Source organism: Sinohyriopsis cumingii, chromosome 4 (genome assembly GCF_028554795.1).
Source record: "Sinohyriopsis cumingii isolate HCF-2022 chromosome 4, ASM2855479v2, whole genome shotgun sequence".
NCBI lineage: Eukaryota > Metazoa > Mollusca > Bivalvia > Unionida > Unionidae > Sinohyriopsis > Sinohyriopsis cumingii.
The window spans coordinates 39,806,241-39,832,195 of record NC_142964.1 but is presented as its reverse complement, the minus strand read 5'-3'; the positions used below and the strand labels follow the sequence as shown (position 1 = coordinate 39,832,195).

Sequence of the window (25,955 nt, the reverse complement as noted above, 5' to 3'; positions counted from 1 at the left end):
CGTTCCAAGAAGTCTATGTGTTAGTACCAAAAAATAGAAGTGAAGTTGCGGGAGCAGTTGTTGTACAATGCCTATGTCATTGAGGGAACTGTCATCAGTAATCCTCCTAATAAAAGGAAACAGGACTTGCTGTCATTTCATCTTGATGTTGCTCATGTACTTATTGGTACATTCAGGTCCAATTGCCCTTTCAAGCGTCCCAGAAGTGAAAGCAGCAATGGCAGTAGACTTGATGACAAAGGCTACTGGCCAACAAGTACAGGTGGATCAGACAGATTGTGCACTGTATGCAACAAGAAACATCACAATTATTTGTCAAGCCACCCAGGAACATCAGTGAGGGATAACCCTTACAAAAGGACCAAAACAACAATGGCTTGTGATAAGTGTGATGTTGCCCTGTGCTGCAATGCTCACAGCACTTGATTCCATGATTATCACACAAAAGTATACTTGTGGCAATGGTATTTGTGCCTGCACAGGTGTGTGTGTACATGTAAATGATATGTTTGCCAAAGAACTGCCTTGGATTTTTGCTAAATTGATCTGGTTCACAGTCAAAAGATGTTTTATTTCATATTTATTTCCACTGAAATGAACATAAAACCTTGTATATTTCAGTTTTTAAATACCTTTAGAAATATATTTTGAGATGACATTGCATTTATTCAAGCCATGATTTGTAAGAACACCATAATGGATAAAAAACAGGCCACATGTTACTTTTTAAACCTAGTGGTTAGAGCGTCCGCCTTGGAAGCGGGTCATGGGTTCGAATCCCTGCCGAGTCATACCAGAGACTTACAAAAATGGTACTCACAGCTGCCTTGCTAGGCGGTCAGCATTAGGAGGTTAGTGGTAGGATGGTCAGCCTGGTGTCAGGATAATGTGACTGGGTGTTACATCATGCTACATGTCTGCAGCATGATGCCCCCGTGCTAGACATCACTATAAACTGCCACACTGCAGAAATTGTAGCAATATGACTGAAAAATTGTTAAAGCTATGTTAAAAATCCTAATCACACACACGCACACCCACACACATGCTTTTTAAACATTTTATAGAGAATACAGTGAAATTTACCTTTAACTTACCTTTTGATTTACCTGTATAATCCTCTGTCTGGGACTAAACTTGTTTATGAGAATATTTTCAGATACATGAATTTGTCTTTAACATTGGTACCAAATATGTATTCCTATCACAAGAATTGAAATTTATAAAAGTCATTGAAAATATGTTGCATACATTAAGATCTTGAAAGTCACTTAGTGTTGAATTGTAGTCTTTCCCTTGTAGTTACTTAGTGGTGAAAGGGTTAAAAGCTAAAGGTTTAAAACCAGTTAGAAAGTGCTATCAAAATTTGTCCTCTACTTTGAGAATTACATCATTTAGAGCAGGGGACTCAGTCTGTGGCTGCATGCAGCCCATGGAAATGCACCCAGAATTTGTAAAATAATTAATAATGCAAATTTTGTCTTTGCAGCCAGTCAGTGTTGTTTAAAATATCATTGTTACATTGTTTACGTTTTGTTTCCAACATTTCAACTGGCTACCTTTTATATGAGCTGCTTTTGTTGTATGAAAAGGCTTCATTGATGTGGCCCCCATGGTGATTTCAGTTTTAGACCCCTGCTTTTGAGTGAATAAAATAAATGCATTAGAAATTTTCGGGTGGAGATGGAAACAGAGCACTCCTGTGCACCCCAAAAAATACCACACACAAAGCTGTTTATGTACTGTTGTGATGCAGTTTTTTCTATCTTTAGCAAAAGGTTTTGGATCATTAGTTTTAACATGGGGTGTGTTTTCGTTAAGTGATTTCAATACATGTTCATTTTCTGATAAATTAGGTATTTGTTATATGTGAAAATTGTAAAGTTTGGATGAATCATTGTACTAATAAGGTAAGAAATAGTTTCCCTGATGTCATTTTTAACTGTCATAATCATATTTAATTATTTCTTGTCCCTGTAGCAAGTGACCTGTATATCAGCTGGCTATAGACACAGTGCAGCAGTGACAAAGGATGGAGAGTTGTACACCTGGGGAGAGGGAGACTATGGCAGATTGGGTAAATATTTTATCTCTTAAAGATTAGCTCTCAAAACTCCTGGGTAAATATTTTATCTCTTAAAGATTAGCTGTCAGAACTCCTGCAGAATATTTTATCTCATAAAGATTAGCTCTCAAAACTCCTAGTTCTCTACTCTGGTCTCTGCATGTGTATGTGCATATTTGTATACTTGAGAGAGAATTATTTAAGGAGAGAGAGAGAACAGATTTTTTGAGTGATTAACGTAAATAATGTGAAATGTTATGTATATCAATATTTTTGGTAATTCCTGTCTGGTTGATGAGTTTATGTCATTTTTCTAATTTTTATTCATGGTTATAAATTGTACAGAATATCTTTGGTTAGATTTTGACTACATGACTCGAGACTGTTAAGAGTGTAAAATTAAATAGGATCTATAGGATCTATAAATTGATCATGCAGGGGTCCACCTTTTTTTTTTTTTTTTTGATTACAATATTGCATAATTTTTTTATTTTTTTTTTAATTAACCCCATAATAGGTTGACCTATGGGTCGGGGAACCATCCCAAGGTCACCTTGCAGTCAAACATTTCTGGTTATCAGATAATCTAGGGATAATAAATATAATCTACAGAGAAAGAAAAAACACATACACATGCATACACACATGCATATGGCACAATCTAGGTGACATGTTCCTGTTTACCATCAAGTCAGAGACAAGTTACATGTTCATTATTGAGGTCCAGTTTTGAAGATTGATGATTTTATATCATTTTTCTAATTTTTATTCATGGTTATAAATTGTACAGAATATCTTTGGTTAGATTTTGACTACATGACCTGAGACTGTTAAGAGTGTAAAATTAAATAGGATCTATAAGACGGGTGGCCTTTTCAGAAGGGGACCAAAAAAAAATTGTGAGAAGTATATGTAATTTAGGTTGTAAGAAAGCTACATACTTCAAAGCATTTAATATCATCATTTAAAAGTAATGTTAATTATTAAAAGGTTCTTCTTGTTATAATAATAGACTTATTTCAACTGAATATACTTTAATCGTTCTTATTCTTGGTGTAAGCCTGATATGTGAGCAGGTATTGTTGTCATGCACATTGCAAAACCATTCATAAACATCATTTAAATCTTGATACATACATAATTCTCTTTCCATTTGCTTCATTTTTCCACTGCTGCTTAATAAGCGCCTTATTGGTTACAACATTGTTTATTCGAGTCTTTCAACATAAAATTGTTTTATTCGAGTCTTTTCTACATAACATTGTTTGGCAAGACCCCCTTCCCACCTCACCCAATGTTGTTGAGTAGAATAACTGACTTTCTTCTAAAATAATGTCTCTGTTTACGTGATGACATGTTAATGTTTGATAATGATTTATTCGGATGTTGCTAACTGTATGCGATTTCATTATGCAGATGAAACTTTTGTCTAGTAGACAAAATGCCTTCTTCATAAAGGAAGCAATAAATGTGTTGTCACATGATTTTTCTGTTGTTTTTTTTGGTACTCTGATTTGTTCAAGGTTAATTTCTCTATGTGTTAATGCACAAAATCTTTTTTTAGCCTATGCTGACCTTGTTGTAATCATCAAAGAGAAGAACTCACCAGATGTGTGAAACCCAAAACTCTATCATAACATTGTTGAGCCCATTTCCTGTAAATATCGGCTTTTATAGACAATGATATAATATTAATCTTGGTGTTACATGTACTTTAGTCAGCACTTCTTTCAGTAACGGAAACTTAACATTGGGAAACATGTATCGATGTTAGAGATAATCTGATTACTTACCTTATGTCACAGTATGAATTAATTATTGCTTCTGGTTGTATTTGAAAAGCAAAAGTGGCTGCTCATGAGGGGAACATTTTCCATTTTTGTACTAATATGCTGGCTGCTGGTCGTCATTCTTGAGGGGTACTTTTGAATACAAACTTGTTGGTGTCAAGGGATTCTGGCCATAAGAAGCAGGTGGTCGCTGTGGGGGTGGGGGCAGTCAAGAGGGGAACTACTGTATGTGTTGACAATTTTTAATAATAAGACTTAATGGCACCTTTGAATTAATTTCTCATTTGGCTGATGAGGTTTTGAAATTTCTAGAAGAATTCAGTAACTTCCCATTGGTCGGGCTAGGTCACATGAGAAGGTATATTTGAGGCAAAATGAGTAATAAGATCTGTCATGTGGAGAATATTGTGAAATACAGTCATATTAGGTGTATGTAAGGAGGGAACTGAGCAATCAGATTCATTCCAAGTTTTGATTCATCCTCATTTCTTGTGTTCCTGTTGTAAGTCTGCAGATGTGTTTTATGTTGTACTTAGATATACTTGAGAGGCAAAACATTTGTTTGGACTGTTATGGGGAAATAGAAAGTGCTCATTATTTGGACCATAGTGTTATTCCAGAACTGTTGTGAATTATTTGAAGGAGTTATGGATGATGCCATCTTGCTGTCACAATTCTTGGCGGATCAGTGCATTTCTGGTTTTATAAATTTATACAGAACTTTTCATTTATTTGGGCTTTCATAGAACTTTTTCAGGATTATTTTGGATTCACTTCATAATACATAATTCCTCTCACATTTTCATTTATAACTTTCATAATTATTTGTTAAATTTTACAAAACTTGTTGGCTTTGCTTCCTTCTGTTTCTTAGATTGTGACCATAGAGTCATAACAGAAAGAACTATTAAAATCTGTAATGTCAAACTTTTTTTTCCCAAGGATATTTTATATCATATGCCAGTTAGACAATATATTAATGAAAATAAAGATAATGAATTTAATTCTTTTTTGTAGGGGCTTTGTGCATGATATTTCAGTGAATAAAGATGTTAGTAGTGTATGATAATTTTATCATGTGCTACTAATTCATGCAACATCAGCATTTTTTCTTTAAGATCCCTAAGTTACTATGCTACTAAGATTTATATGGTTTCTTGATTGATGTGTTGGCAATATTTATTAAACATGATGTTTTTAGGACTTCATGTAGTATGCACTTTTTTGTAAGTCATTTATAAAAGTACTATCATATGTACATCACAAAAATGATTGTGTTGTCCATATAATCATGGTAGTTAGTACAGGACAGGTATTGAATATTTTATCCCCAGTGTAAAATAACCCATTAAAGTATATAATTAATATGCATTATTGATGCAGGTCATGGAGACAGTAGCAGTAAGAGCTTGCCTACCAAAGTGAAGGATTTGTCTGGAGTAGGACAGGTGGCTTGCGGGAGCTCACATACACTGGCTGTCTCTGCAGATGGCAAGACAGTCTGGTCTTTTGGTGGTGGAGATAATGGTATTGTTGTCCCCTTTCATTTGAAGAATATACAGGGTTAGAAGTGGACCTCAACAAACCCAAATGTTTATTTTGATCTTAGGAAACCTAAAGAAAAGCCTTTAAAAACTGAAGGAAACCAAACAAAATACATTTTTAAAAACCCAAACTAAAACATTGAAGAAATGATGAATGACTCTACCCTCACCCCATAAAAATGATTATTGCAGAATGTTTTTCATGAGACTAGCCTAGCAGTCAAGAAAGCCCTAGAATTTCCTGGCACTTGCAGGTATTTGTTTTTTAATTGTTTATTAATTTTTTTCTTTATCTTTATTTTCATTGTATCTAGACACAAATACCATTTACTAAAAATGAGATAGTATGACATGAGCCCACCATGGAGATAATCTTGTAACTGCTTTGTTTTCTTGAACTTCAAAAAATGTAAACCAATGAAGAAAAAAAAAATACTATACCCTCAAATTTTAAATTTAATTTCACGTCTGACCCTGAATATTGTGATACATTCTGTCCATATAACACATGCAAGCACACTACCCCCCTGCACCCCCCCCCTTATGATACTGATTGTGCAACGTAATTGGAAGTTTGATATCCCCTCACACATATGGTGCAGATTATGCAACATAATCGGAAGTTTGATATTTTCCTTGGATTGAACTATGGGCTTTTGAACTCAGTAGGGCTATATAATCCTCACTTTATAACCATATCCATGTATGAGAATATTTGTCTTATCATATTTTTGTGTAGTCACAATTGGAAAAAATATGTGTAGTTAAAAATTTTTTTTAATGGATTTACAATTTTCAAAGGAGTTTTTCCTGTATCTATATGTCTGTGAGGTTAAGGTTAAAAATTCAACCACACAGAAATTTCCAAGCTGCAGGGCATCTAAAGATGAATTGATAATGTGTGAACATTATTTGCCTTAGAAAAACACTTGCCTAATCAACATTGGTCTAACAAAATTTTGTTGATTAAAACAATTTCGTTACAGTAGGTTAAAGTAAATGAATTGTATAAACATGCAGTTTTGCCTGTATCTGAAAATTTGGTAATTCTGTGATTTTTGTCTTTAAAAATGTGTTCTGCAGCATCATTTATAATATTTAAATGATTATTTGAAACTCCAGACAGGTAAACCACATTATCTGAATCAATGCTTGTTGTCTAATTGTAGGTAAATTGGGCCATGGAGACACCAGTCGTCTATACATCCCCAAGATTATTGAGGCTTTCAATGGGCTATATATCAGGAAGATTGCTTGTGGAAGTCAGTCCTCACTGGCTCTCTCTTCTACTGGACAGGTAGGAGCTTTGTTCGTTGGGTATCTTAGGCAGATTGGATATTATCCCTTTGGGCATGTATCTGAGGCTGCCAAAAGTTTCTGACAATGGTATGAATCTAAATTTATCAGAGACTCACGTAGTTGATATAATTAAATATGAGGAGGTTGATCAAAGAGGTGACAGTGCAGTTACTTTTTTTAGAGGTATAGTTTCCAGCACCTTCATCACATTTTTCTAATAATACTTTTATTTTGCCAGGAGAGAGTTGATTACTTGTACTTATACAGTCACAAAATTATTGGGCACAAACATTGTACTCATTTATTAGGTATCTAAAATTAGACACCATTCCAAGAGTCTTTCTATGGCAATTAAATTAAATTATGTAGCTGTAGAACCAATAATAATGATTTTTAGATATTGGATAAATAGAGGAGTTGGTAGATTTTTGAATATCTGAAATTATGATCTTCTTTTCCAGTTATATGCCTGGGGTTGCGGGTCTTGCTTGGGAAGTGGTTTCCCAGAGACTACTGCACAGAGACCAAGACTTGTAGAAGACCTTCAGACAGTCAGAATTGTAGACATATCATGTGGAGACAGTCACTGTTTGGCACTTTCCTTTGGTAAGGATGCACTTGTCCCATTGTGTCGGTTTGTGGCTACAATTAAGTTATGACAAGAAAGTATCCCATATACTGGAAAATTAATTCAGTCTTGTATATCCCATCTCTGTAGAAGTAGGGGTAAATAGTAAAATTCTTGTGTCTTTCTGTTTGTCCATCTATAACAAGTAACGCAGTTTTTGATGGATTGCCATGAAACTTCGTAAATAGTATGGTCATCACTTTAAGAGTTGTTGCCCTCTTTGTCATGAAGCAGTGTATGATACGATCTCATGATCACAGCTAGTCCTGCAGTTTATGTTAGATTGCCATGAAACTATTATTTTCATAACCTGAAGATCCACATATCGACAAATCATTTTGCCGTCACAAATTTTTCTTAGTTATTGCTAATTTTGTCCTGAGGCTTAATGCATTGTATGACACTATTGTTTGGCACAACTAGTTCCGGTTATTGATGGATTGCCATAAAACTTGGTAATGGCAGCCAGCTTGAAGGCTTTGTTATTGCTGCTCTTCCTAAAGAGAAAGTCATATTGATTTGGGGATGTTCACTAAAACAGCTTCTTATGGTGTTTAGTTGGTCCTAATGAAAATTATTAAACAATGAATAGTATGGGTCACACATGTAATCAGAACCAGAATATATGCATGTGCAAGATCAAAATTATCTAATATTGTTAGGTATTTAACAGAAGATACTTCACTTAAAATTGCAGAAGCCATGAAAATTGGGCCGTTTAGTATTGCAACAGACAGGAGTAGTGATTATGATGATAAAAAGTTGTACCCAGTCTGTGTAAGAGACTTTGGCAACAAAAAGGGCAAAGTCAGAGTGCTCTTCTTTCATTACTAGAGTTAACAGTAGATTCCACTGGAGAAAACATTTTTTATTTGCTTGATAATGCTTTGAATAAATATAAGTTGGCAGAACTGTTTGGGGTTTTCAGCTGATACTGCATCAGTGATGACTGGAATTCATAAAAGAATTGCATTCTGTATTTTGAAAAATGCCTCCATCATTTCACATATCAGGTTGTCTCTGTCATATGATGCACCATGCTGCAGAAAAAGCTGTTGATAAATTAGAAGGAGAACTCATGAAGTATCAAGTTGGCACTCTACCTGACAATGTACTTCATATAGACGGAGTTGATTTTTTTCATCTTATTTCCCAGCTAAAAGACCCAGTAACTGGAAGATATAAATTTCCTCTCCTTTGTCAGTTTATGAAAGGAATATTGGTTCTTTACCATTCTAATGCTGACTGTGAGAAATTGTTCAGTATTGTTAACAAAAATAAAACTGAATTCAGATACAGTCTCTGTAACCCAGCACTTAGTGCTCTACTGGTGTGCAAAACATTCATAATCTCAGCTGGTACAAAGTGTTTTGAAATGCAATATGAGAGTCTGTTGCTTTCTAGAGCTAAAAGTGTTGTATATGAAAACTTGAAGCAGTAATTGATGTTAAAAGTCCAAAAGGATAAAGAAATCATTTTGTATGTACGCTCATTGAATTTTTATCATGTTATACATGGATTACACTTTTTCCTTGCCAGGGGTTGGAAGTATGTTGTCAGTCTCTTCGAGGGACTCTTGGGTTTTCATCGCCTTTTTGGTCTTATAACTTAATGAAGCATATAATATAATCTCATTAGCATAACTAGCCTCACAGTTTATATTTCAGTTTTTTGTGGAGCTTTGTTTGTGAAATTTGGTAAATCTTGTCTTTATCTAACGATGCACTTATTTACACATCTTTTTTCTACAATGTTGTTTTTAAGAGTTTTTGCCATTTTTGACTTAAAGCTGGATGCAGTGTTTCCACTCAGGTCTGGAATTTTGGAAATTGCTTTTCCAGGCCTTGAAAAGGTTTGGAAAAATTTAAAAATGATTAAAAGGTCTGGAAAAAGTCATAAATTTTTGTTGTTCTATTTTCACATGATGTCATTATAAACACTCTTTCCCTTCACTAAGTTTAATTGTCACATTTATTCCTAGACAAGACATTCTGTTGTAGTTCGAACATGCATCGAGGATGCTACCTAGACCATCCTAAAGTAAAGGCTGAATCCTAGCACGTTTCATATAGATGGTTCAATTTGGCAAATAGTCCTACTGGCTGAAGATAATGATGGCAATATATTTTAAAGCTTTGAATTACATCAGATTACTGGAGCTAGAAAAGTGGTAAAAGTGAGAATTTTTGCTGATGCGGCTTTACTGAAATAGAGCTTTGATCTGAGTGGGTCACGCATGTAATCAGAACCGGAACTGTCATCATTTTGAAAGCTCGAAAATATGTTACATTGCAAATGTATGTCAACTTTTTGACCAAAAATGGGCACACCATATAACAAATTCAACTTTTCAAACACTAGAGATGTAATTTTAGTAGGTCTGATCACCAGTATAGGAGATGTAAACTTCTGGACTATTCATTTGGCGATTGTTAGCAAAAATCTCTTCACTTATAAACACTGATGAACTCCATCTTATTCTTGAGGAGTGTTTTAATGTATTGTCTGGATATTTTATTTACTACTCAGTTTACAGGTTGAAGAACAAGTGCAATTTAATCAGTGAATAGTAACACTGATTTATACTCTTTGATTTACATAATTATATATATTGGGGGGGGAGTAAGTTAATGCAAGGTGAATTCTAATGTACAATCAGGGACAATTTGCCACCAAATTATCCTAGATAGGATTAACTTGGAGATATATTTTCACAGTCTTCTGAATTTACTTGAAGAAATGTAGGGATATCACAGATTTATTTAATTTAGGGTACTATATGAAGTGTATACATTTTTCATGTATATGCAAATTCCCAAAATCTGGAAAATTGTGATTTTAATTTTTAATCAGCTTTTGGCATAATATCTTAAGGTTTTTGAGTGGAAAAAGAAAACAAAAACATAAATATGTGATAATGAGGGTAAATCCAAGAAGTTAACAGTTCTTCTTAAAAATACATCATTCAAAATACCTTGAGCATAGCTACATATAGCCTTATAAGTGTGAAATCAATTTAATAAATAATCTAAAAATAAAATTATGAAGTAAATATGTTTATTTGATCATAATACCACTATTGGAACAAGTGATTTAAGAAAGTGAAACGTAAGCAGAGCTTATGTTAGTGAAAAATATTATTTTGGAGCTAAGGTATAAAAAAGACATTACCCATGAGCAGTGAAAAAATGTACATAATAAACATAGGGAACAGTTCCCAAACTGGTCCCAGCTGGCTCAGCTAGCTATGTATATGCCCCATCAGCAGGGGCGTCTCATCACAGAGCAATATTCATACACTGGTGAGGAACAGATTAAGTTCAGAAAAATCAACAGATTAATGCATATTCAACTAGAGGTAACAACTTCTAAAGATTTTGATATAATTAAGAGTAGCTGTAAGAAAGGTAGATGGATATTGTAGTGTTAGGTATATAGTGAACTATGGCCATTTCCTGCTCTCCCTTCTTTGTGTTTTACCCCCTCCCCCTTATTTTCGCAACAAATGGGTACCCCCACCCATTAGATAAAATACTGGCAGCATCTCTAAAGTGAAAGCACTGGAATTGCTGCTGGAAAAGAAAGTATAGAAGCTAAAGGGCAATGGTTAACATCTGGGTTACAGTGACTTTTTAAATATCATTTCCCTTTCATATTACATTTATTTATTTCTGTATTGGTTTTGGATTTGTTTTTTGTTTTTAAATTAGTAACTGAAGCACTTGATATCGTAAGTAGTCACTGAAAACTGAAAATTGGTAATTGAAAAGTCATTGAATTTCAGCTCTCAGTAAGTATTCATTTTAATTTTGTTGGATTTTATTTGATTGACATTCTTGGACTGCTCTCTTTGTGTCTGTGTGGACCTGATGTTTTAAGAATGCCTGGACATTGTGTTTATAACCTTTTGTGGGAATAAGCTGATGACTTCAAAGCCTGGATGGGACCTTCCAAACTTAAGACTAAAGCATCATGTAGGCAACGCAGGTCATTAAACTTGTCATATTATTACGTCTGTAAATTTTTATTTTTTGGTCTGGTAAAGGTGTTAAATCTTTTTCTAAATTTGTGGCAGGAACCTTGTGGATGTAGTGTATGACAAATTGTATGTATACGACCACTTTTGCAGTTTTATTGGATTGCTTTGAAACTTTTTACATATTATGGTCATCGTCATCAGATCTGTTGACAAATCATTGCTCTTATGCTAGCTTTAGGAGCATTATGCACTTTTTTCTATCTGGAGCAGTATGGTAATTTTACTATGTAACATTTATTGATTAATAATTTTATATTTTTTATTTTAAAAAAAACTGTCTAGTTTCCAAGGTAAATGCCTTCCATTTTCTTCAGAAAATGAGGTGTATGCATGGGGTAACAATGCCATGGGTCAATGTGGACAGGGTCATGCCTACAGCCCCATCTCCAGACCCAAGAAAGTGATAGGGCTAGAGGGGATCCCCATTAACCAGATATCTGCAGGGACATCACACAGTGTGGCATGGACTGCACCTTCATTAGACAGGTATGCTATAATTGAATTGATAATCGTTTTGTATACTGTATTTGCTTGTATATATGCACTCATCTGTATATGCACCCATCTGTGAAGTGGATACACCCTGATTGTTCTGCAAATTATTTTGTGTCAACAGCATGGATCCTGATATGTAAGCAAATTACTAGAGCTAGATATCACAAAAAAAAATTGTAGCACCAAATTCTGTGTGTGTGTGTGTGTGTGATTTGGATTTTTAACATAACTTTTAAAAAATTTCAGTTGTATTGCCATGATGTCTGCAGTGTGGCAGTTTATAGTGATGTCTAGCACTGGGGTATCCTGCTGCAGACATGTGGCAAAGTGTCCCACCCAGTCACATTATCCTGACACCAGGTTTACCAGTCCTAACAGTAACCTCTTAATGCTATTACCATTTTTATAAGTCTTTCGTATGACTCAAACCCATGACCACCCACATCTGAGGCAGACGTTCTAACCACTGGGCCACCAGGGCAGTCTCCGCTGAATTCTGAATGTACTGCAATACTTTTTGTTTAAATTCTGTCTGTCAATATATGGAAAAAAATGTCTTACTTTGATTTAAAGCAGAATGACACGATATTATATCGACACTATTAATTGGCAAAAAAAATATTAATTATCTTGAGATAAAGAAAAGAAAATATTTCAGCTGAAAAGAAAATCACAGCCCCCCCCCCCGAAAATTAAATGGTCATACCTTAGAGAAGATTAATTTGCTATGTGCTTAATTGTTCAATAAAGTGTAATCTAACAAATGTAATGTGGGATAAGCAAGCTTACACTATAGCTGATACTGTGAAAGATGGCGATCTGACATATAAAACACATTTACTCAGCAGACAAGAAAATAGTTAGTGGACTTGAGGAATTACATAAAATTCAGATGGAAAACAACCGTGCTTCTGAAAATCATAGGATGATTTGCAATCTTACAAAGGAATACATGTGCTTAAAATATTCATATATGCTAGTAAATAACTAAAACATTATTTTTATGTAATCTGAAATTTTTTTGAAAGTTTAATTTGGTCCAAATATCTCCCACAACATTCCATTGGCCACCATGGTGGCATGAATTGCATGTGTCAAACATGCGATTAAAGGATAATAAATATAGTAACATTTACCATTAATTTGTGACAAATACAACTGTAAAAAGATATATAAAGTGTTTAATTATTTTGTTGTGAATAACGAAAACATGTTAATATTATTAAACTCATAAAAAGATTACTCTGGAATTTCCATATATTCCTTACTGATGGAAACTGCTGAGGTACGGGTACAGTGGAAGAGTTCCTTGGTACATACCATCAGAAAGAGATGCCACTATTAGCAATAAAACTCACCTTTAGTCTACATTGTTTGAAACGGATGTATGTTATGCACAAAACTATGTGTTTTGTTTTGAGTCAAGAAGAAAACAATTTAGGTTGAGCATAGGGATATGTTGAGGCCTATAGGTCGAGACATATTTATAAGCCATGTCAAATGCATTCTTTGCACCAGCCTGGAACAAGACAGGTGTGGTTTTATATTTATCATGTACCCCTTTTTTTAACACTTTTTATTTGTAGCTTTACAGTATGAATGAAATTCAAAACAAAGTGGGATTTATGAAAGATCAGTTTGGTGTGTCTAAGAATATTAAATCAGATGTCAGAGAAAACACAGAATAGTTCCAGTCAGGGTGTGGTTTGGAAAACATCTATCTTGAACACCAGATCAACTATGAAATGGGTATGTAATGAAGATAAATAGGGCACACTACACTGATAATATCTCCCCTACAGTGGACAGATATTTTGGTTTTGGTCTGTCCATTTGTCTGTTCTTTATATGTGTAAGAAGGATATATTGAAAACTGTTAATCCAAACTAAGACCAAATTGGATATTTAAATACATTAAGTGAGTCCCAAGACCTGGTAAGGTTCTGTTGATTCTGACCTAATTTTAAGGTTATCGTGTGTTACTTATTGGTAATTGAAGGACATTAGCTTGTAAGCAAGATATCTCCAATATGGTCAGATTGAACTGGACCATATTGATATGCATATGCCTTCAGTTTAGCTTTTAGTGATATTTATGTAATTTTCAAGGTTACTTGTGCTACTCTTTTCTTTTGGGGTGCGGGAGCTCACTGTTTGTGTCAGATATCTAAATACTATTCAGTTGAACTTATCCTAATTGGATATTTAGATGCCTTGAGGAGGTCCCCAAGACCTCATAAAGTTATGGTGACTGACCTTGTTTTTAAGGTCATGGGGGGATACATTGTGTGCTCTGAAGGAATCGCCTTGGAAACCAGTAAAGGACAGCAGATTGTAACATATGATTTGACTAGATTTCAGTGTTTTGAGCTATAAAAAATTTAAGGTGATGCTCACAGTCCTGAATCTTTGACAGCCTCCAACTTTTAATTTGAATAAAGCTAGAATATAAAAAAAATTGATTTTTCTAAACTATGTTCCCTCTACTAGATTGCCACATTTTGATGATGTGGATGCACACTAAGTCTTATATTAGATGTGTGGGCTTTGAACTTGAGCTGAACTTTCTTTCTCAATAAGTTTTGCAAATATGGAACCTTTTTAAGTTTTCTTGACCTTTAGGACATTTTCAAGCTTATATGATGATATTCTTTATGAGGGTTTTTGCATTGGAGGTGTCTACATTTTCATCTTTTACATAGGGTTGGATTTTTAAGAAAAAGGATTTCCCAGGTTTACTTCACTGGTTGTCCTGGCTACTTAAAAAAGACCTTGTATATTTTAGGCATTGATAAAAGAACTTTTAATTCCCTTTATTTGGGTGTATGACTGATATATGACTGTCCTCACTTAAGATGTGTACTTATAAAATAAGTGCTAGCTCTGTTTGGTCATTTTCATTACTCCTTCGAATATGTTCCCTAGTCACATTAGGTTAGGAATGCTAGTCTGGTACCTCACAAATCCGGCCCTACTAAAAGTCAAAAATCATCTTTTCCTGTCTTTTTCCAATAGACAAATGGCAATAACTGTTGTCCATTACATCCCTTTGACACCACTAGGTGTCACTAGTTTTTAGCTTTGTTACTATATTGATCACACCATACAGTTTATCCTCTAAAAATCTCAGCAATTTTTGTGAACCATCCAATGTTTTTGAACTGTTGTTTGGATTACCATATTTACCACATTTATTGGGACACAATAAAATAATTATTATTTTCCTGTCCCAGTACTTATGGTGACATTTTTTTTCACCAAGGTCATAAGTTCCAAGACTTAAGAAATGAGATAAATTTGTACTGAATTTGTGCCCCTCCCCACTGCACGTTTTAATCAAATAGATAAACAAAACACTAATTTGATAAAAAAAAAGAAACTAACCTTGTATTGTTATCATTTATTCCTTTTTACATCATAAGCATTAAAGAATAAAATATATTCATGAACACAGTATATGTAGCATAGGCTTCCATATTGTAGTGTGTATCACTAATGTCCGATAGCACACAACAAGTTGTCCATTGATATGAACATTGAGAAAGAAATCGTGTTTAGTTGTGCTCAAAGGTTTTAATATGTTATCTGACTGAAAACGGGATCCAACAGAATCACAAACAAGAGGTCAATCAACCGATATCTTTAAGACAGCTGTCATTCATGTGTGATACAGTGTTAGTTGAAAAATAACCAAGATTGAATTACATCCAGGTTAACTATATGACAGTATCTCGCAAATAAATATCATTATTCACTTGAGTGCATGTGACAATCTTTTTGCTAGCACAGCTTGCAAAAGTATTATTAAAGCAAGTTATTGCTGTGTATACTATTTACTGCAGACATAAGTGCCTATTTGTATCAATTATAACTGTGGATGCCAAGCACATAGAAGCCCAGGTGGTGAATAAACACAACTGGCAGCGAGCAGTAAACTGATTCATTGAACTTACTGACAGGACATCAAAGACAAAGGTTATTTTTATTACAAAGCAAGCCAATCTTGGAAGCCGACTCTGGATACATTGAAGTAGGTTTTTCTGTTTCTAAAGGATATCAATACAAAGGTTATTTTATTGCAAAGCAAGCTGACCTTGGAAGCTGACTTGGGATTCTTTTTTTTTTTAATATACAAAGACAGCAGAGAAATGGAAGCTGACTTTGGTTCCTTTTCACTGGTATTCACAGGAATTTTGAAAATTAATTGAAACTTTGGAACAAATTTCGAAGCGACTTTGTGCAAATTTTAAAGCGACACAATATAGTGCTTTGTGTATGGACATCAATGATGCAGTGTTGGCCAGAAGTTTTGGAGAAAAAAAAATCATTTAATGAATTCATGAAGGTCAGAAGAGAAGCAGGTGATTTTGCAAACAAGAGAGAAAATCAACAGATATCTTGAAGACAAATGTCATTCATGCACGACCCGTTGTTAGGTGCATAATAACCAAGATTAAATTATATCCAGGTCACTATATGACACTATCTTGCAAATGAAAATCATTATTTTAAAATTCATTCACTTGAGTACAAGTGACAAATTTTTCACTAGCATGGGTTACAAAAGTATCATTAAAGCAAGTTATTGCTGTGTATGCTATTTACCCGCAGAATGAATGCCCATTGTATCAACTATAACTACAGATGCCAAGCACATAGAAACCTGGGTGGTGAATAAACACAACTGGCAGTGAGCAGTAAATTCTTTGAACTTACCAACAGGACATCAAAGACAAAGGTTATTTTTATTACAAAGCAAGCTGACCTCATAAGCCAACTTTGGATACTTTTAAGCCATGTTTTTTTAAAGGATATAAATACAAACGTTATGTTATTGCAAAGCAAGTCGACCTTGGAAGCTGACTTTGGATTCTTGTAGGTGTGCTGATTTTCTAAATAGTTTTTGTTTTGATATACAAAGATGTCCAAGATATTGAAGCTAACTTTGGTTCCTTTTCACAGGTATTCACAGGAATTTTGAAAATAAATTGAAACAATGGAACAATGTTTAAAGTGACTTCGTGCATGGCCCAGTGTTGCCCAGAAGATTGGGAGAAAACAAAATCTTCTGATGAACTGTCGAACACCAGAAGAGAAGCAGATGATTTTGCTGACAATATGATCATTAACATGGATTAAATTATAGTGTACTTTGATCTCATTCCTTGACGGACTGATGATAAGATTTTGGGTCAGAAGTGTGTGAGTCAGCACAACTGGTACAGATTTGACAAAATCTGACTTTAGTCCTTGCAGTTTCTGCTTCAAGTGATGTGTTGCCTCAAGCAATAATTTTTCAAGGTATGAGAAAAGCTTACAAAAATATTCCTGCAACTAAACAATGGATCATACATGTGCAGGAGAACAGTTGTGTTGATGAGATGATGCTGCAGTGGATTAAAGGGTGTTATCTCAAGTACAGTTTTATATTTTTTTAAAGGCAAATTCAGTGGGAATGCACTTTCCGACATGTAATTTTCAAATGATTTGAAACGTGTCCAACAGCTTACAACTAAAAAAAGTGTCCCAGAACATACAGTGCACCAAACAATTACTTTCAAAATTAATTTATGGTGTCCCAACAAATATGGTGTCCTAACGTATACAGTAAATATGGTATTCATTCTGCTGCAGGTTGTATTCTTTCTTTTTTCAATTTCTGCTAAATTTGAGTGATTTTGTCACCTTTAGGGACTTTGTCCTTTTAAGACCATGTCACACCATGCTATTGTTGACCTCTGTAAGTTCATTATGAGTTAGCATGTCTTTGACTTGTTTTGCATGCTCTCTATATAACGAAGTTGATTTTAGTGTCATTAACATGCTGCATTTCTAATTTATGCTTTGTTTTTCCATTCTTGTGTAGTTTCAGTAAAACGGTCAACTAAATACTTGAAATGCTAAAGTTCAAAGCATAGTCTATAAGTTTTGAATGTGACACTAACTTCTTTTTCGATTTCCTCATTAGTTATGAGGAATATATTTATATTAGTGATTTAGTAATTTGATGAATTACTAATTGATGCTTTGATATCTCTTCTTGTGTCGTTTCAGCAGAATGTCATTTAAATGCTATATATGCAAATGTCTTTAATACGTGTTCAGAGAAAGTCTGGGTTACCATTTTAGCTAGTTAGTCAAATACTGATTTGCTAATCTATGCTTTATTTTCTCTTATTGTGTCATTTCAAGAGAAATGTTTACTAAATGCATGAAATGCATGTTCAAAGCAATAGTCAATTCTATCATGAAGATTTCATTGAGAAATCTGCCTGTTGATCCAGACCTTTGAAGTGGCCAGCACAGGTGATAGCTGGACTATCTTTTATACTGCCAGCTTCCAGGCTGACCATTTACCAGGCAAACCAGCTGGCAGTGCTGTTATGTTTACTGCTTGTCCACAAGGAAGAGGTAGTGATGCTTTCATATGGATGGAATTGAGTCTTCAAACCAGCTGGTATGTCTTCTCCCGAGCTGCAAGCAGACCCAGATTGGGCCTTGATGCACAGTGAGTGTGATGGAACTCCTTCAAATCCACCATCCTTCACATCATACTCAGATCCAACCAGCTTTTAAGCTGCTGTTGAGGACATTTATAGGGTGTTGGCTACTTCAGAATGCCCTCCACCCCTACTGCTACTCTAAAGAATTGGTATATCTTGCAGGGAAGGAAGAGATGCCATCGTTCTGGTTCCTTCTCGAATTGGATAGACTTAAGGTGACAGATGCCTTAAATACTGATCTCATAGCACTTGACAAGGATATAGTAGCTCTTCATTTTTAGCAAGTCTTTTTTATAAGGCAGACAGATGTGCTCCATGCCCATCAGTGCTGGTTTGTAATGTAGTTGCACCTCCTTCATTGTTGAATTTGGCCTCATTGGCACCTTTCTGACTTGATGGGAACACCCTGTAATAGCCACAGGGTAGGAGATGTTGGCCAGGATTGCAGGGGTCATTGACCAGGGCTGTTCACCATACCATGACCAATACTTTGGTCCTGCCAATTTACTCCTGATAAACATGTTGCATGTCTACAATCCACATTGCTCAAACCTTCTCATACCCTTCCTTTCTGGACAACCCTGTTTGGGACATGGTTACTTTGGAGGAAGATTAGAGGAAGTGTGGAGGCAGGCAACTGGAACTGCCCCTCCACCTCTCCTTTCCACCCACATGGGTATTTGGAATCACTCAGCCACTGCCACTGTGAAAGGATGTTAAGCTGCCTCAGGACAGGGTATCTTCTCAGTCACATATGCACCAGTATCAGTCCATATGAAGCAGTCCTATAGAGGTGACAAGAAACCAAATTTTGAGCTCACTGGATCTTCCTATTCCTTCAGAACAGGGTGGTGGGGGGTGATCCAGGTAATTTAAAGGGGGCTTTGGGTTTCGTTCATCAACAATCCCCTTCCCCTTCTCTACTCCTCCCTTCTCTTCACACATGCACCATCAGATTGGGAGAAGGATGCCTTTGTACAACAGGAGATACAGTAACTATAAACAAAACAAAAATAAATAAAAAGAATGCAAAAAAATGGGTGGTGGAGCTTGTGCAAAGACCAAAATACCAGGGGTATATTTAAGGCTGTTTATTTTTCAGAAAGCAAATAGCAAATTAAGACCCATGATCGACTTGAGTAACTGCTCCCAATTCAAGATGGAGATGGCGAATTCAATCCACTGCTCTGTTCGATGGGACAAGTATGCTGTCAGTCTTGATCTGACTGACATGTTTTCACATCCCTATCCACCCCATGTCATGAACATTTTCTCTGTTTTGCTAACTACAACACTGTTTATCAGTTAAAAGTTCTCCCTTTAGCCTCAAGATCAGTTCTTGTGCTTTTATGAATAACATTGTCACCCTATTCTGATCAATGTCATCTACAACAACAGCAATGTACCTGGATGATATCCTCCAGAAACATATGGTAAGTTCTATTTTACCCCCAAGGCAGGAAAGATCTCTCTCTTTTACATCATCCAGGCTTCCTAGTGAATTGGGAAAAGTCAGAACTCCGTCCAGTCCAGAATTTTTTCCATTTGGAGATGGAATTTTTTTATTACAAAAGTATGTGAATTTGATGTTAACATCAGCCTCAGTGGAAGATATGACCTGTGTTGACACATCAAACCATTAGAGCGCAGTAAGAAACTAACAGGCTCCACCAAAACAACAAAGCTTCTTAGGTAGTAGCAAGGCATTGTCACAGGTTGTTATACTAAATCAGGATGCTTTTTACTAACTTTCTTGTGGAGCATATATTCATATTTGTTGAGCTACACAGTTCATACAGTCTTTGAAAAGTCCTTAAAGTTGGGCTTGGTCCTTGAAAACTCATTTTTCCCAGAAAAAAGTCTTGAATTTATTGGAGAACTCCTTGTTTTTTTTTTTAATTTTAAAAATCTCTTTGAAAACCTAGGAGCAAATGTAATGATAAAAAGGTATGTTTTGATCAAAACACATTAAATAAACTGGAATATTGTGAGCTCCATGTTTGCTCATTTTCACAGTGGATTATTTTAATGATGGTACAAGTAAATGGTGCTCACTGGCAGAAGTAAACTAAACTATATTTCACTGTAACTAGTAGTACTTTCCTTGACACTTATTAGCATCAAAAGATGTGTTGACTGACACCAATTGTGTTAACAAACGGTTTCCAAAGTATTTTACATGCCATGAACATTCTCTCTTATGTACAAAGTATCAATTAGTCACCTTGGAAATCTGTTCAGGGTTGCCATTACCAAAATTATGTCCTGTGGCCATCATGACAATCTTCTCCTTCAGAACAGGTTATTGTGCCAATGTGGTGTTTACATTAAAGCACTTGAAATATCTTGAAAATATGATGGCTGCATCTGAAAGGGTTGTGCCTCAAAAGGGAGTTTTCACTAAAACGCCATAACAATAGCAGGTTCTAACTTCCAACATGACATTTATTATGGCTATCAAACAAATCTCATTATTACTACTCTTGAATAACTGGTGGCAGTAAAAAAGGGTTTATTAACATCTCATGCTATATGTAATTAGTCATTAATAAAATAGTGCAGGTCTGACCACCTACATGTCCATGCTATTATAAGCAAGTTTGAAAAACAAACCTACTCATCCTTGGGATCAGGTAAGAAGTCAGTTTGTATTTGTGTACTTCATTGTGCTTTTGAGCACATTGACTTGTGCAATATGTGGCTCTGTTTTGACAGTATCAGAGACAAGTTCAGTGATTTTTTTTATTATCTATGATATCAGGTCTGTGACAAAGTTTGTACTGCACTTGTAAACATATTAACTCAGGCATATAAGAATGTCTTTCATGAACTATGATGTATTGGAATTTTACAATGATAACTGAGATGATTTCATTACTTGGCAATTAAAAAAACAATTAAAAGGAGGATGAAACAGACTTTATGCAGATTCATGCAAATTCTTCACAGCCCTACTATGAGTCCATTGAAGGAACAGTTGATTTCTTGGGGTGAAGTCAGAAATTTATTCTGTCTTCAGTTTTTATTGGTATGATTTTATTTCTTATATAGTATTGGTACATCAAAAAGTATTGTTGTTGTGGTAGGGTTTAATGCCATTTTCAGCACACGATAGGCTATACATGGCGGCCAGTATAACTGGAGGAGAAAAAACCCTGGAAAACCCTAGGAAGAACCACCAACCCACGAGAAGCTACTGGCAAGCTTTCTCATGTACCCACATTAGCAGATCCTGAGACTTGAACCCATGCAGACAGAGGTGAGATTCCAGTGATCCAGAATGGTGAGTGCTTTATACCAGTCAGTTACTTGGGGGCCCTCGAAAAGAATAGTGGTGTCTCATCTCTCATGTAGATTCATGTAGATTTAAATAGAATATCCATAATCGTTTAAGCTAATACATTATCTCCTTGATTTCAGACCTGTAATGACATGGAACAGGCCATTCTGTGTTGATATTCAAGAGGCAACATTTTCTATTTTGCGGACTTTTTTGGAGCGGTACTGTGACGGCTTTGACAGTCCTCAGTCACCTCCACCATTTCCAACACAAGAGTAAGAGAAAAAAGAAATTGTAATAAGTTGTGAATTGATTGCCTTTCTCATTGTACCATCCCATGGTGGGAATAACTGTTCAAAGTTTTGAGATCTTCTAACATACTTTGGTGATTATATTGTTGTAAATGCATTTTCTGATGCACCATTTTAAAAGTTTTGGCAATAGCCTAAAGTCTAATTGTTGGTAATGTTACATTACAGTGTGAATAGTGACTTCAGAAATGTATCCATGTTTTCAGCTCTCAGGATTTTTCTGCTAGAGATTATGATACTCAACTAAATAGAAAACCCATTTTAATTTGAAATTTGTTAGAAAATTATACATGCCTACACAGTTACCCAAGTTTACTCTGAGATTAGGAGGAGAACAATTGATATATTTTCAGTAAGAAGATCAAACACTCCTGTGTACTAAACTGTAAATTTGCTTCTTTTTATTCTAGGGATCATCACTATTTTGTCCTTCTGTGCCTTAGAGTCCTGTGTACCCATTTATCCCTTGCAATAACAGGAAACATGACAGTGGATGTACTTGGAGAGCAAGCCAAACCCCTTAGAAATCTCCTCTTTAGGATGGTCGACACGAACACCCCTGATTCCATACAAAATGTAAGATACACATCACTTCTGAAATATTTTGTTCATGATAGAAAAAGAGGAGGTTATTTTGTTGTTATTATTAGCTCTGCTGGTCATAAACCATAAGAGCTTATGTGATAGTCTGTTGTCCGATGTTTATTGTCTGTCATCTGTTGTCTGTCCATCTATTAGCACAAGTTTGTTATCACTGCTCTGTCTGTACTATCTGGACTATTGCCATGAAACTTTGCATACACATTCTGCCCACTGTCTAGTTGGTTCTGAATGAAAATGGCATATGGCCGCCACATTGGCCATCTTGAAAATCTAGTTATCATTACTCCTACTGAACAGAAAGTAATATTTACATCATATTTTCACCAGAAGACTTTTTTGTGATGTCTAGTTGGTCTGCAATAAATATGGTGCCAATCTGAGGTCAGATATGTCCGCAACACTGACTATCTTGAAATCTTATCAGTACTCCTCCAGAATGGAAAGTCATATTTACAAGATGCTTACACTACCTGTGAAATTTAGTTTGTCCTAAATGAAAATGGTGCTGATCCGATGTCTAATGTGGTTGCCACAGTGGCTAGCTTGAAAATTTTGTTATCACTACTCCTCCTGAATGAATGGTCATATTGCATGGGTTTCACTAAAAAGCTTCATAAGTTATGTTGATCCTACATTAAAATGGTGCTGATCTGATGTCCAATATCTGGCCATTTTGAAATCTGGTCTTTTGGGTACTCCTCTTAAATGGAAAGTCATTTTGACATAGGGTTTTCATCAGAAGAGTTCTTGTGGTGTCTTGTTGGTCTTAAATCAAATTGACTAACCCTCATTATGGCCACCATGGTGGTTATGTTGAAAATATTGTTATTCTCTACTTCTCTAAATGGATGGCTATATCAACATGAGTTTTCTCCAGCAGACTTCTTATGATACTAATTGGTCATGGTGCTAGTCATACATCCATTATGGATGCCACATTGGATGTCTTGAAAATCTTGTTGTTAATACTCCCCCTAAATATATGATCATTATGACCTAAGGTTTTGACCAAAAGACTTCTGATGATGTCTGCTTTGTCCAAAATGACAGTCATGGTTTCCATGCCACTGTGAAATTAAAAGAAAGTCTGTAGCTATGATAGATTTGTTTCCAAAAGTCCTTGAATTTTGCAAATATTCAGGGGAAAAACGGGGTATTTTCTACCACCAGTTCATGACAGAAACATAACTGAGTCATATTTGAACTGAGCATGAGTTCAGTTTATTGAGTTCTTACCAGAGTAATCAGAGTTTACAGTATGGATCATTTGGGTGCATTCCATAAACATATTTGTATATTTAATTTAAAAAAACTCTGTCAGTTTGATTTGTCTACTAGTCCACAGACAGCTCCAAATCAGTTTGTTTTTATTACAGTCGAGCATCAAAACAAGCCAACATGTCAGTGATGCATGATCTCGTTCAGTTTTAGAGATAAATAATACAGCGTAACTTCAGTTTCCATTTTGATATCTAAAGTTATTGAAAATATATTGTGATCAAGTGTATTATTTGGTAGTTAGCAAAGAATACAGGATGTTGATTTTATTGGCAGTAGTAACCTTGGCTACATCTCGCCTTTGCAGTGAATTTTACTATCAAACATTATTAAATATATAGAAATCTACCAACCTAATAGTTGACCAAATTGACATACTATATCAGCTGATAATCTCATTGTTGTGAACCATAGAGGGAGCATATTGATACTTGTATATGGGTTTGAATTTGATGACACTAATAACATTTATTTTCTATAATTAAATGCTATATCACTTAATAGATATTCTACTTGAAACATTGCTATCTTGATTTACAGCTGATTATTCTGATTTCTCTAGAATTAAGAGTTTGAAAGTAAAACAAAACCAATTTCAGTTGTTCATTCTTTTATTGTTTACTCTTACCAACATAATGCAGTTCAGCAAAGTAAAGTTAACATTTTTATTCTGTAACTTGAAATGACTTAACATGCAAATTTACATGAATTTTCAGTAGTCATACTTGTTTATTGTGATATGTTTTGTAGTTTAGTACATGGTCATACGTCTGATTCGGATGCTATGGGAGAGTCTTGAAATATAAACAGCTTTTGATTGAGCAATGCCTATTTTTAAACCTAAAATGTTCTTTGATTCGAAAGTAATGGTTATAAGTCAGCCTTGAAAAAATGAATTTCATTCTAGAGAAAACCTGGACATTTTTCTTTAAAAAAGCATGGGAACCATGGAAAATGGTGGGAATCTGACACAGACCTGCCAGCCCTTATGATTTTACCTCCATTATGTCCACCACAACAGCTAATTTTGAAAGTTAAAATGAAGAAAAGGTCTTTTCACGAATTCCTTGATATTCTTTTCACCCAATAGAGCATCAGTCTCTTTGACCTTTGAAATGCTCATGACTATTATTATTATTGTTATTATTAATTGTTCCATATGAATCTCTAAAATCTCTTTTAGGGAGTGGAATAATGCTAAAAGTTCTTTCAAAGACTGAGCAGATATTGTTTATATCAATTTGTTCAGGACTAGTTTACTTAAAAAAACATCACTATTCTGGCTGTTTATTTGTTTATTTCATTGCCATGCTAAATCTCAGCATAAATTAACAAATAGTTTTCTTAACTTTTCGATCATTTGTGTGAATTTATATATAAGTGTACAAAATTTATGAAAACACCACTTCTTTTACTTTACATTTAGTAAAAGAGTCCAAAAGTAAAAATTAAACTTTTTTCTAAGAGATGTACAGATTTTTGACTTTGAATGTTTTCTTTCATTATCTTTTTTAACCATAAGAAGCCTTCTTTCTCTGTCAAATACATTGTTTGATCACATTAACGATTGATAGATAGTCTCTGCTCCCTGAATCCAGTCCTCCCTGAAAGAAGAAAAAAAAATCTTTCAGACTATATAACATGCAGACTAAGGTAAATAACTCTTTCAGATAAACTTTGTTTTTTACCCACGAGGTGGTAACTCTTATCCCAGGTGTTGCCTGTTTAAACTTTTGCTTACCTCTGCAAACAGTGTGTCCAAAATGTCTATTGCAGTTTATAATCAATTTGTATATTTGTTATATGCACTTCTTTTGTTTTTAGCTCAACTGGTCATAGAACAGAAGAGACCAAAAGAGGTTATGGGGTGGTCTGTTGTTGATCTGTTCATTAGCACAAAGTTGTTGGAGCTGCTCCTAAACTATTTGGAGGATTGCCAAGAAACTTTACACCTGAATTCATCCCATGGTCTAGTTGGTCCTAAATGAAAATGGTGCTGCTCAGATATCCAAAATGACCAACATAGTGGCCATCTTGAAAATCGTGTTATCATTATTCTTTATAAATGGATGGTCATATGAACATAGGATTTTCACTTAAAGATGTGATGTTTAGTTAGA

The 25,955-nt window shown here is 34.9% G+C and overlaps 1 protein-coding gene across 1 annotated transcript in view; it reads left to right on the top strand.

The window, feature by feature from the left end:
* LOC149801022 (putative E3 ubiquitin-protein ligase HERC1) overlaps positions 1–25,955 on the top strand; it is a 263,061-nt gene that overhangs the window by 18,609 nt on the left and 218,497 nt on the right. The window contains exons 7-13 of the mRNA XM_089955047.1: positions 1,981–2,077; positions 5,239–5,382; positions 6,569–6,696; positions 7,160–7,304; positions 11,680–11,851; positions 21,784–21,918; positions 22,365–22,530. Coding sequence (XP_089811173.1) covers positions 1,981–2,077; positions 5,239–5,382; positions 6,569–6,696; positions 7,160–7,304; positions 11,680–11,851; positions 21,784–21,918; positions 22,365–22,530 — 987 coding nt within the window. The remainder of the gene's footprint in view (positions 1–1,980; positions 2,078–5,238; positions 5,383–6,568; positions 6,697–7,159; positions 7,305–11,679; positions 11,852–21,783; positions 21,919–22,364; positions 22,531–25,955) is intronic.